The sequence below is a fragment of the Salmo salar genome, chromosome ssa19 (assembly GCF_905237065.1).
Source record: "Salmo salar chromosome ssa19, Ssal_v3.1, whole genome shotgun sequence".
In the NCBI taxonomy this organism is placed as follows: Eukaryota; Metazoa; Chordata; class Actinopteri; order Salmoniformes; family Salmonidae; genus Salmo; species Salmo salar.
The window spans coordinates 60,694,232-60,708,413 of record NC_059460.1 but is presented as its reverse complement, the minus strand read 5'-3'; the positions used below and the strand labels follow the sequence as shown (position 1 = coordinate 60,708,413).

The following is a 14,182-nucleotide window of genomic DNA, read 5'->3' as shown; positions in this document are numbered from 1 at the left end:
TGTGAAAACAACACCTCCCTCCCCCTCTCTCTCTCTCTATTTAATGTCACCTTTCCCAGCTCTTACTGACACCTACCCATAAGCCCCCTCTCTTTCCATTTACTGTAACCAGCATCCTTACCCACTGAGCACCGACCGACACTGGATGTCCATGGAAATTGAAAAGTAGTTTAAATTTGGTCAGATCCCCCCGGCCTTGATTTCAACATCCACAGACGTTGTTTTTTTTATATGGTCCGGACTGGTTTTAATTTCAAAAAGTTCACAAACATAGACATGGATGATTGGTTCAGATTTGGTCCAGTCCAGACCGGAACAAATCTGAACCAATCATAGACGTCTATGTTTCACAAGTTTGGAGAGCACAGTGCAGTACATTAGAGCACAGTTGAGTACAATAGAGTACAGTAAAGTAAATTAAAGTTAAATAAAATTGAGTAGAGTATTGTTCAGTACAGTCCTGTGCTGTACTCTACAGTAGAATATAGTTTAATACAGTAGAGCATACTAGAGTTGAGAACATATAATGTACTGTACTGAACTATACTTTACTCTAGTGTACTGAACACTACTGTACTGTTTTGTGCTGTACTGTATTCTACTGAACTGTACAAACTTGTGAAACAGACGTGATTGGTTCAGATTTGGTCCGGTCCAACCAAATTTGGTCTTGTTTGGGGGTGGAGCTCAGTAAAATAATAACGAGTGTGTAGATTAGAATAATACCCAAATATGCAAAGGAGGATATTGCATATTTCAACCTTTGTGTACCTATTCAGGCTATATCACCATGAAGAGAGTGATATTCATATCCATAATTATGCATTTCTGTATAGTACAGATCAGGGACCCATGATGTAATTCCGTTACCGGGTGTAAATCCACTTCACTTACTGTTGTTCAATAACCAAAATAGATTTTTTTCAAGGTCAAGGTGTCAAGTCATAGCTGATACCCCATTCTTTCTGCAGACATCTTTTAATGCTATTTCGGAGCAGATATTTAAAGACATGCTCTGGAACGTTGGAGACTACTAAGTACAGTCGTGGCCAAAAGTTTTGAGAATGACACAAATATACATTTTCACAAAGTCTGCTGCCTCAGTGTCTTTAGATATTTTTGTCAGATGTTACTATGGAATACTAAAGTATAATTACAAGCATTTCATAAGTTCATAGGCTTTTATTGACAATTACATGAAGTTGATGCAAAGAGTCAATATTTGCATTGTTGACCCTTTTTTTCCAAGACCTCTGCAATCCGCCCTGGCATGCTGTCAATTAACTTCTGGGCCACATCCTGACTGATGGCAGCCCATTCTTGCATAATCAATGCTTGGAGTTTGTCAGAATTTGTTTGTTTTTTTGTCCACCCGCCTCTTGAGGATGGACGACAAGTTCTCAATGGGATTAAGGTCTGGGGAGTTTCCTGGCCATGGACCCAAAATATCGATGTTTTGTTCTCTGAGCCACTTAGTTATCACTTTTGCCTAATGGCAAGGTGCTCCATCATGCTGGAAAAGGCATTGTTTGTCACCAAACTGTTCCTGGATGGTTGGGAGAAGTTGCTCTCGGAGGATGTGTTGGTACTATTCTTTATTCATGGCTGTGTTTAGGTAAAACTGTGAGTGAGCCCACTCTCTTGGCTGAGAAGCAACCCCACACATGAATGGTCTCAGGATGCTTTACTGTTGGCATGACACAGGACTGATGGTAGCGCTCACCTTGTCTTCTCCGGACAAGCTTTTTTCCGGATGCCCCAAACAATCGGAAAGGGGATTCATCAGAGAAAATGACTTTACCCCAGTCCTCAGCAGTCCAATCCCTGTACCTTTTGCAGAATATCAGTCTGTCCCTGATGTTTTTCCTGGACAGAAGTGGCTTCTTTGCTGCCCTTCTTGACACCAGGCCATCCTCCAAAGGTCTTCGCCTCACTGTGTGTGCAGATGCACTCACACCTGCCTGCTGCCATTCCTGAGCAAGCTCTGTACTGGTGGTTCCCCGATCCCGCAGCTGAATCAACTTTAGGAGACGGTCCTGGCGCTTGATAGACTTTCTTGGGCACCCTGAATCCTTCTTCACAACATTGAACCGCTCTCCTTGAAGTTCTTGATGATCCGATAAATGGTTGATTTAGGTGCAATCTTACTGGCAGCAATATCCTTGCCTGTGAAGCCCTTTTTGTGCAAAGCAATGATGACGGCACGTGTTTCCTTGCAGGTAACCATGATTGACAGAGGAAGAACAATGATTCCAAGCACCACCCTCCTTTTGAAGCTTCCAGTCTGTTATTCGAACTCAATCAGCATGACAGAGTGATCTCCAGCCTTGTCCTCGTCAACACTCACACCTGTGTTAACGAGAGAATCACTGACATGATGTCAGCTGTTCCTTTTGTGGCAGGGCTGAAATGCAGTGGAAATGTTTTTGGGGGATTCAGTTCATTTGCATGGCAAAGAGGGACTTTGCAATTAATTGCAATTCTTCTGATCATTCTTCATAACATTCTGGAGTTTAATATGCAAATTGCCATCATACAAACTGAGGCAGCAGACTGTGAAAATTAATATTTGTGTCATTCTCAAAACTTTTGGCCACGACTGTATTTTTTAAACCTCCTTTTTTGGGCTGGATGTGTCAATGTGCAGTTCATACATGCATAATCTATGAGAAGAATTACTGTCTTACCTCAATTAGTCATGAAATCTCCAGTTTGAAAGATACTATTTTCTGGAAGCTGTGCTTCACTTCATTCCATTTATTTTGTTATCATGAAGAACTCCCCAGTCCTTAACAATTACAAACATAAACACAACATGATGGAGCCACCACTATGCTTGAAAATATGGAGAGTGGTGCTCAGTAATGTGTTGTATTGGATTTTCCCCAAACATAACACTTTGCATTCAGGACATTTTTTTCAGTATTACTTTAGTGCCTTGTTGCAAACAGGATGCATGTTTTGGAATATTTTTATTCTGTACAGACTTCCTTCTTTTCAGTCTGTCATTTAGGTTAGTATTGTGGAGTAACTACAATGTTGTTGATCCATCCTCATTTTTCTCCTATCACAGCCATTATAATCTGTAACCATCGGCCTCATGGAGAAATCCCTGAGTGGTTTCCTTCCTCTCCAGCAACTGAGTTAGGAAAGATGCCTGCATATTTGTAGTGACTGGATTGCTACACCATCCAAAGTGTAATTAATACTTTCACCATGCTCAAAGGGATATTCAATGTCTGCTTTTTTTTTTACCCATCTACCAATAGGTGCCCTTCTTTGCGAGGCATTGGAAAACCTCCCTGGTCTTTGTGGTTGAATCGGTGTTTGAAATTCACTGCTCGACTGAGGGACCTTACAGATAATTGTATGTGTGGGGTACAGAGATGAGGTAGTCATTGAAAAATCATGTTTAACACTATTATTGCACACAGAGTGAGTCCATGCAACTTATTATGTGACTTGTTAAGCACATTTTTACTGCTGAACGTATTTAGGTTTGCCATGACAAAGGCGTTGAATACTTATTGACTTAAGACATTTCAGCTTTTCATTTTTCATTAATTTATAAAAATAGCAAAAAACATAATTCCACTTTATCTTTATGGGGTATATTTAATCAATTTAAAAATTAATTTGTAACACAACAAAATGTGGAAAAAGTCAAGGGGTGTGAATATTCTCCGAAGACACTGTAGCTTAAAGCCAAGATGTATAACTTTCAGTTTGTCGACAAATGGCCACATAGAAATACACAATAATGAGACATTATAAAAGCTCATACATCCTTATACCAAGTAAAGAAAGCATATGATGACTTTAAATAAAGTGTGACAATACTACACCTACAATATTTTTCTCCCATGCAACATGGTGTTTAAAGCATCAGCTAGGCGCAGAGGTCTAAACACAGGCAGTGTTTGTGGCACAGGTTACATGGGCGACAGTGGAAGCACAACAAAATAGATAATCCATTCACGTTTATACACTGTGCATTGCAAAAACAAATTCAAAATATTATACATGGAAGATCCCAAAACGTATTTTATAAGACAGAGAGAAACTCTTCATACACATCGTTTCGGCCCTCCAAGATCAAAACGTGGTGTGTTTGCATCATTTTTGTTTTGGACTGAATAAATATTTACTTGTGAATCTATGATTTTTGCATTGATTGTTGCAGCAACTTGCTTGTGTTTTAAGATCAGCTGGGATGGTGAAGTTAATAAGCCCAAGGCGCTCGCATGTAGAACCTGACAGTAATGGCTGTTGACTAGCCTCAACTATTTCAAACTCAAGAGTGTGTTTCTGGCCACGTAAAACACACTCTGTCACAAACAGGCCTAAAGAGGTCATGAACTGGCCTGAATACAGTTTCAGCTTGGTGCTACTCTGTGTGAGTTTGTCTCTGGGCGCAAGCCTCCTTTTATCTTTAAGGCTCATAACGTTACATGTGGCCCCTGAATCTAGCTGGCATTGCTGTGGTTTATTATTAAGTAGCAGAGTGACAGCCCATAGAAGTTAACTTGTTTGCAGAGCCACTGTAAAGCACTTTGAAAGTCACCATGTAATAAAAAGCACTATGCCAAAAAATCTATTATTATTACTGTCACTTATGAATGTCTTCCAAAAGTGGACAGGCATGTTTTGAGTAGTGGTAGAGTACTACAGTACACTACGGTACATTCCGATCAAAACGTGGCGTGGACAGGCATGTTTCATTACAGTACAACTACAGTACTATGGTATACTAGGGTATATTAGGACATACTACGGTATATTAGGATGTACTCACGGGTGCCATCGAAGCGGGTGGCGATGGTGTCCAGAAAGGTGTTCTGGGGGGCCAGGAGGCCCTTCATCACCGGCATGTTGGCCCTGATCTAAGGTCAGCGATGGTTCCCGCAATGATCACACCATCCCAGAGGCACCAGGGTGGTGGGGGGAGGGTCCGCTGAGGCCTCTCAGGGAGTACAGGTGGGTGCGGGGCCAGTCCGGCAGTATAGCGAGGGGAGAGAAGCACATCTAAAAGAGGCCACCGTGGCGGAGTCCATCCACGCAGAGTCCCAGTTGGGTCCCTCCACTTTGGTCTTAGGGTGGAGTCAGTGATCAGAATCAGTGTAGAAGTTCAGCCGGGTCCTGGCGCTTTTGCTGAGCGGCGAAGGTATGTAGAACGATAGATAAGAAAAGGGATCAAGTTGGATGTTCAGGTGTTGTCGAGATCCAAAAGAGACCTGCTGTACTTGCTCCGGTGCGTCTCTTCAGGTGCTGCTGCTCGCCCTCTCCCAAGCACCAGTCCAGAAGTTGTAGCCTAAGTCTTCCTCTTCAGTCCAATGGGGCTTCTGTTTACCACGGGAGAGAGAATCCACAAAACGGCAAGGCGTCTTTCTACCTCTCTCTTTCTTTGTGTGTCCCTCCCTTGTTCCCCCCCCTCTCTCTCTGTTCTGCCGAGTTGCTGTGGCAGGCAGAGCAGTTACATCTTCGTAAGCCTTCTCATTCTGCCCCCCCCATCTCTCTTTCTCTCTGCACTCCCTCTTTCATCCACTCCTGTGGTGGCTCAGCCAATGAGATTCTTAGGTTTCACACGGCTGGCATTCTCTATAGAAACCTGGTCTCGTCTGGGGGGATAAAGAGGGGGGGTGGGGGTGGACTCCTCTAGGAGTGGGCGTTGACAGGACAATTCCAGCCTGTACTTCTGCTATCAACCCTCAGGTGTTGTCTACGTGTCTGACGCCTGGGGAAAGATAGATTACTTGCTGGGAGATCAATAAAAGGCTATTGTATTCTATTTCACCATATTTTATTGGACTATTCTCCTATTATTCTCCTATAGTGATGAGAGGCTGCTCTTGGACACATTTTGGAATCGATGAGAAAAATCATTTTTATGCCTTTCAAGATTTTATGAATATGTGTATTGCAGTTATGGGATGAACTGTATTATGTTGCATCTTTTATGAGGTAGTGTAAACAAGTAAATCGTTTTGGAACACATTTATAGGCCTAAAATTGACAATGTTATTCCAGGGGGCTTTACGGAAAAACGCCTTTATTTAACCGTAACCATGGTACCTCAATTTGTTAGTGTATCATCAGTGAGTATAGTTCAGAATGCCATTCCTAAAATACCTGTTCCTTGTATGTCTCATCATCACTTGTATGATAATCTCATCTGTTCTCTCTTGCACCCACCCTGTCCTTCCAAGGAAATTACCGGAAGGAAAGCCGCTGGAAAGGTATTAAAAGGATAAACCGGGAGATGTTTTATAATGAAGACTTTAAGCTAAGCACATAACTAACCGCAGATCTTAATTCACTCTGACCCATTGGTCAAACAGAATTCCCGCTAGAAAGTATAATAGCTTCTGAAGAGGATGCATTCTAAAATGAATACCAAAACGGATCTTTATCCCTGTAGCATACTTTGTTTTGTATTAAACTAGAGTCTAGGGGTGTTATTATGGCATCTCATATGAATTAAGGAAAATAGAAAATTATAGTGAACAAAATAGATACGCAACATGCAACAATTTCAATGATTTTAATGAGTTACTGTTCATATAAGGGAATCAGTCAATTGAAATAAATCCATTAGGCCCTAATCTATGGATTTCACATGACTCGGATGTGCACAGCCATGGATGGGCCTGGGAGGGCATAGGCCCACCCACTGGGGAGCTAGGCCCAGCCAATCAGAATTCGTTTTTTTCCCCACAAAAGGTCTTTATTACAAAACAGAAATACTCCTCCTCCATCAGCTGTCCGGGTGTCTGGTCTCAGACGACACCGCAGGTGAAGAAGCCGGATGTGGAAGTCCCGGGCTGGCGTGGTTACACTTGGTCGCGGTTGTGAGGCTGGTTGGACGTACTGCCAAATTCTCTAAAATTGTCTTATGGTAGAGAAATGAACATAACATTCTCTGGCAATACCTCTGGTGGACATTCCTGCCGTTAGCATGCCAACTGCAGGCTCCCTTAAAACTTGAGTGGCAATCTGTGGCATTGTGTTGTTTGATAAAACTTCACATTTTAGAGTGTGCTTTTATTCTCCCCAGCACAAGGTGCACCTATGTAATGATCTGTTTAATCAACTTCTTGATATGCCACACCTGTCAGGTGGATGGATTATCTTGGCAAAGGAGAAATGCTCACTAACAGGGATGTAAGCTTTTTGTGTGTATGGAACATTTTGGGGACCTTTTATTTCAGCTCATGAAACATGGGACCAACACTTTACATGTTGCGTTTATATTTTTGTTCAGCATACTAAAAAGTTTGTACAGAATGATTTTGGGGACATTTATTGAATGGACTGCAATAAAATTGACACACCTCATTTTAAATATGAAAAAGAGAAGTGTAAACAAAAGCTCATCAATCAGTATCTAACCATTTTCATCTTGTGGGGCACAAAACAAAAAGCTGGTTTACCAGTGTGTACTGCTTTATACAGTTAAATGAAATTATATTAACCCTTTATGTTCAATTCGAACACCGTTTATGTTCCGGGTCAATTTCACCCGTACACTAAGTATATCAAGATCATAAATATATTTTAATATCCACAAATGTATTTTCCAGTAGCTGAGAATGTCCTCTTTCATATGCTCTCCCCCCTGAGTTGATAGACCCAACTGTTCATTATTTAGAGCCAAATGTTTGATTATTGTATCAAAGTCGTAAATCTAATTTTGACATTTTTTTGTCAAACTTCAGACCACTGTCCCTCTGCCTCTGAACATCACAGGGAAAACATACTTATTTCCCTGTGATCATCGTGGATAGATCCTTACTGCACAGAGGGCCATATCTCTAACACAAAAGGTCATTGTCAAATTGTCTTCAGATCTGTGTTGCTCAGCCTCTGAGCATCACATGGAAATCAATATCAGTTTTAATACACGCCAATATGCTCCTCCTCCTCAGCTCTACAGTATTTCTCTGTGGCACCATGTTCAGAGCCGGGCTGGTCGAGGAAGACAAAAGACAGACAGACACTGGAGACGGGAAGCGCAGGGCGCAGCACTAACTCATGTCAGACAGATGGGCTGAGCAGTAGGGGCATGGGGAGAGACCGGAGAGAGACTGGAGAGAGCAGAGAGAGAGCACGAGAGGAAGAGCGCAGTGCTGGCAGGGTGATGGATAGAAGTGTTCACCCTCGTGGTAAAAAGTCAGCGCGCTGGAACGAGACAGCAGGGCGGAAAGCGAAAGACACAGAAAATACAGAGAGAAAGAGATGAGAGAAAGAGAGCGTGAGAGCACGACGAGGGACTAATCCAGAGAAACCAGCTGTACTGTACTAATAGTAGATATATAAATACAGCTAGGACAAGTAGGAAAATAAGAACCCCCTCCGAGCTATTCGCTGTAATCCATTTTTAATGGGGCTTCATTGTCCTGCCTCCTTGTAGTGCATCCATCTCCTCTTGTCACAAATAAAGAGACCAATCCATTATATATGCCCCACCGCCACCTCCCTACACCTCTCTGTTCCTTTCTACCCCCAAAGCCTAACGCAGCGGGGTAGAATAGAGCCGGAGGTGAGACTATAACGATCGCCTGTGCAGTTTCCCTTTCCACGACACTGGAGCTGTAGTGTCCTACTCAGGTAAACATGGAGTTGGACTGTATGCTGTTGCTCTTTGGCCCCATGCTCACCTATAGGTCTGTTTCAGTTAAAGATCTCAGCTGTGGCTAGGTCTTTAAGTTGTATAGCTGCTACTACATAATCATAGCACGTACGTCTCGGCGGCACGCATGCTTCCTTCACATCAAGTCATCACTACTAGATCCTGTGGTCTCCATATAAGCCATTGAGAAATCTTTCAGGCCACCATTCGCAAAACTACCCGCGGGTGTTCATGTTGAATAACCCAGTAATCTGAGCAGATGTGGTGAGCTGAGCTGTGTTTGAATCCTCTGGGCATGTGAGGGCTCTAGGCAGGCCACAACACACACACACACACACACACACACACACACACACACACACACCAGGGACCACATTTTATACCAGCAGCCGCTATCAGATTAAACGTGTTAGAAAGTTAAGCAGGGGTTGAATATCTTGATCCGCTATGGCTGATATTCTTATACTCTATGTGATAAACACTGGCGTATTTATGGATTTCTTGAAGCCGTCTAAGACTACAATCCCACATCCTACTGTAGCGGTGTTTGAACCTAATCTAACGACGTCTTTACGCAGAGCAAACATGCCATTGCAGTGCTGTATATTTTTTATTAAAAGATGCCATGCTGTCAAGCAGGTGATCTAACTTTTGCTGCGGTCACCGCCCGATCTACCTGATTTGCAGGAGGGGCCTTTGGTGCGGTGGCTGGTAATTATAACAAAAGGGCAAATCTCCACTGAAGCCAAATTTGAGTTACTGTAATATCCCATTGAGGTCAATACATGACTATGTGAAAATGTGATTTACCCCCAAGTGGCTAAATGACAAAAGAGAGCATATCAAGAGTTTTGGCTAATGAAAAGGGAACGACCATCACATATTGACACGATATGGGTTTTAACAACGCAACCAAATTATGATTTATAAAAAAGCTAACGAGATGAGCCTCTTGCTTCGTACTCTCCCTCCCCCCTAGTTAAATGCTTCAGATACAAGATTTTTGGACACTTTCAGATCGCCAACTTGGAAGGGTAGGATTGATGAGGTCTTGATGAGGTAAATTTAGCTCTCGTCATTTTCTCTTGGTTTGTCTAAATCACAGAAAGAAGCCTGACCAGATTGAGAGCAGTGTCAAATCTCTGGCAAATTGGGACGTTTCTAAAAATACTAGCCCACTTTGAGCACAGAGGACGTGCAGGGCATGAGAATAGAATTAACAACATACTCTTCATTCAGAACCCAATACATTGCAGAGCTTTCAAGTTCCATTGCTATCGGGAAACCGGCCCGGGGTTGTTCAATTCCACTCTCCATTCTCAACAATGGGCACTAGTGCCCTCTAGAGTCTAGAGCAGGGATGTTCAATGTTGACCTGGAGTGCCGAAAACACGTTGGTTATTCATCCTTTCCTTCTAATAATGGACAAATTCAGACCTGAGACACTAGGTGAGTGCAATTAACTAACAGGCAGAAACAAGAAACCCAAGTGGTTTGGCCCTCCGGGACCGACATTGAACAGCCCTGCTCTAGACTCTAGAGCAGCTAGAGCAGGGTTTCCCAAACTCGGTCCTGGGGACCCCCCAGGTGCACATTTTGTTTTTTGCCATAGCACTACACAGCTGATTTAAATAACCAACTCATCAAGCTTTGATTATTTGAACCAGCTGTGTAGTTCTAGGGAAAAAAACAAAATGTGCACCCAGGGTGGGCCCCAGGACCGAGTTTGGGAAACCCTGTTCTCGGACACCAGTGAGAGAATGGAGAGTGGAATTGAACAGCCCCGGGCCTGGTTTCCTGATAACGAAGGATATTAGGCTTACGAGTGTTTTAATGACACATCTTTCCTACAACGGCCGAAGATGTAACATGCATTTCCCAAAACACCAGGCAGATACTGATAGGTTTGAAAGAAAGGCAGCATTGCACTCTGATAAGCTTTCTCCATTCAAATCTTACCTTATGGTGGCCTGAAACCCCACCTCTTTAAGGAATACCTAGGATAGGATAAAGTAATCCTTCTAACCCCCCCCCCTAAAGATTTAGATGCACTATTGTAAAGTGGTTGTTCCACTGGATATCATAAGGTGATTCCACCAATTTGTAAGTCGCTCTGGATAAGAGCATCTGCTAAATGACTTAAATGTAAAAAAATGTAAATGTTATCATTATAATTATTACACAATACTGATGAGGATCAGATCCTAGAGAGATATGGCTGCAAATATTGAGGTGATTTATTCTAATGCTTAACCTATAGTAAAGCACTGATTCATTTGGCACGCCATTGCGCATGTTACACATCACGATATTGAGGCACAAATTATACTGAGGCATAAATTATATATACACACACACACACTACCAGTCAAAAGTTTTAGAACACTTAATCATACGTTTTTTTTCCTTCTTTCTACATTGTAGAATAATAGTGAAGACAAAACTATGAAATAACACATATGGAATCATGTAGTAACCAAAAAAAGTGTTAAATCAAAATATATTTGAGATTCTTCAAATAGCCACCCTTTGCCTTGATCACAGCTTTGCACGCTCTTGGCATTCTCTCAACCAGCTTCATGAGGTAGTCACCTAGAATGCGTTTCAATTAACAAGCGTGCCTTCTTAAAAGTTCATTTGTGGAATTTCTTTCCTTCTTAATGCATTTTGAGCCAATCAGTTGTGTTGTGACAAGGTAGTGGGGTATACAGAAGATAGACCTAATTGATAAAAGGCAAGTCCTTATTATGGCAAGAACAGCTCAAATAAGCAAAGAGAAACGACGGTCCATCAATACTTTAAGACATGAAGGTCAGTCAATGTGGAAAATGTCAAGAACTTTTAAAAAGTTTCTTCAAGTGCAGTCGCAAAAACAATCAAGCGCTATGATGAAACTGGCTCTCATGAGGACCACCACAGGAAAGGAAGACCCAGAGTTACCTCTGCTGCAGAGGATAAGTTCATTAGAGTTAACTGCACCTCAGATTGCAGCCCAAATAAATGCTTCACAGAATTCAAGTAACAGACACATCCCAACATCAACTGTTCAGAGGAGACTGCGTGAATCAGGCCTCCAAAGTCAAATTGCTGAAAAGAAACCACTAATAAAAGGATACCAATAAGAAAAGACTTGCTTGGGCCAAGAAACACGAGCAATGGACATTAGACCGGTGGAAATCTGTCTTTAAGACGCAGAGTAGATGAACGGATGATCTCCGCATGTGTGGTTCCCACCGTGAAGCATGGAGGAGGTGGTTTGATGGTGTGGGGCTGCTTTGCTGGTGACACTACTTTATTTAGAATTCAAAGTATACTTAACCATCATGGCTACCACAGCATTCTGCAGCAATACGCCATCCCATCTGGTTTGTGCTTAGTGGGACTATCATTTGTTTTTCAACAGGACAATGACCCAAAACACCTCCAGGCTGTGTAAGGGCTATTTGACCAAGAAGGAGAGTGATGGAGTGCTGCATCAGATGACCTGGCCTCCACAATCACACGACCTCAACCCAATTAAGATGGTTAGGGATGAGTTGGACCGCAGAGTGAAGGAAAAGCAGCCAACAAGTGCTCAACCCTTAAATGAGTATGTGTGTCCAAACTTTTGACTGGCACTGTATATATCACATACAAATAGAACTCAATTGACCAAACATTACATTTATTTCAATATGATTGAAATACTGTATAGGCCTAGGTAAAGTATAGGCCTACTATATATATTTTTTTAATGCAGTCATCTTGGATTTCATTTTAAGCATCTTTTTATCATTCGCTTGTTCAATTGCAAAGACATTGGCAACTGTATTTGTAGTCAACTTCGTTCCCAAGTTATCGACGGTCACAGAGAGACAGATAAACAGCTTGATTATATGTTTAGTGGAGCTCTTCTATGTATATTGTGACGAGTAAAGGCAAAACAAATCATCAAACAAAGCACTTAGCTGTTGAGCCTGGTCTCATAGACTAGACGTAACATAGTAAAAGTAAATCCGTTTTGTTTGGTTACATAAGCCAGATGGTTACTTAAAGAAAAACGGAAGTAGGGTGGTATAACGTAAACGTCTAGCAACCCAAAGGTTTTGAATCACGGACAACTTGAGCATTTTAGAAACTTTCATCTACTTTCTACTTTTTAGCTACTTTGCAACTACTTAGCATGTTAGCTAACCCTTCCCCTAATGCTTTTAGCTAACCCTTCCCCTAATGCTTTTAGCTAACCTTAACCCTTTAACCTAACTCCAAAACGTAACCCTAACCCCTAGCCTAGCTGACGTTAGCCAGCTAGCTACAATTCGTAACATACCATAGGTTTAGCAAATTCTTAACATATTGTACATTTAGCAAATTGTAATTTGTAACATCATACAAAATGGGTGATGGACATCCACAAATGAATACATATCTTACGTAAGGTAACATATCATACTAAGTGGAGTGTCTCTGATTTACGTACAGAATAATGCGAAATGCTACTAGACCAGGTTGAGCTGTTCTACCAGTGGTCTGAAGCAGTCGGCAAATAACCAGCGTTTAAGTGCAACTTTACTAACGATGGTTTTGGAAAACAGTTTGGAGATTAAACAATGCTCCTACGTCTCCGCACCACGTGCTCTCACCACTGGTGTCCCCCAGGGCTCAGTTCTAGGCCCTCTCCTATTCTCGCTATACACCAAGTCACTTGGCTCCGTCATATCCTCACATGGTCTCTCCTATCATTGCTACGCAGACGGAAACAGAATTAATCTTCTCCTTTCCCCCTTCTGATAACCAGGTGGCGAATCGCATCTCTGCATGTCTGGCAGACATATCAGTGTGGATGACGGATCACCACCTCAAGCTGAACCTCGGAGCTGCTTTTCCTCCCGGGGAAGGACTGCCCTTTCCATGATCTCGCCATCACGGTGGACAACTCCATTGTGTCCTCCTCCCAGAGTGCTAAGAGCCTCGGCGTGACCCTGGACAACACCCTGTCGTTCTCCGCTAACATCAAGGCGGTGACCCGATCCTGTAGGTTCATGCTATACAACATTCGCAGAGTACGACCCTGCCTTACACAGGAAGCGGCGCAGGTCCTAATCCAGGCACTTGTCATCTCCCGTCTGGATTACTGCAACTCACTGTTGGCGGGGCTCCCTGCCTGTGCCATTAAACCCCTACAACTCATCCAGAACGCCGCAGTCCGTCTGGTGTTCAACCTTCCCAAGTTCTCTCACGTCACCCCGCTCCTCCGCACACTCCACTGGCTTCCAGTTGAAGCTCGCATCTGCTACAAGACCATGGTGCTTACCTACGGAGCTGTGAGGGGAACGGCACCTCCGTACCTTCAGGCTCTGATCAGGCCCTATCCCCCAAACAAGGGCACTGCGTTCATCCTACTCTGGCCTGCTGGCCCCCCTACCTCTGCGGAAGCACAGTTCCCGCTCAGCCCAGTCAAAACTGTTCGTTGCTCTGGCACCCCAATGGTGGAACAAGCTCCCTCACGACGCCAGGACAGCGGAGTCAATCACCACCTCCCGGAGACACCTGAAACCCCACCTCTTTAAGGAA

The 14,182-nt window shown here is 42.9% G+C and overlaps 1 protein-coding gene across 1 annotated transcript in view; it reads right to left on the bottom strand.

The window, feature by feature from the left end:
• Positions 1 to 5,489, bottom strand: part of kcnh4b (potassium voltage-gated channel, subfamily H (eag-related), member 4b) — a 72,284-nt gene extending 66,795 nt beyond the window's left edge. Inside the window, exon 1 of the mRNA XM_014158742.2 lies at positions 4,796 to 5,489. Within this exon, the coding sequence (XP_014014217.2) occupies positions 4,796 to 4,871 (76 nt within the window). The 5' untranslated portion in view covers positions 4,872 to 5,489. The remainder of the gene's footprint in view (positions 1 to 4,795) is intronic.
• Positions 5,490 to 14,182: the final 8,693 nt, after the last annotated feature.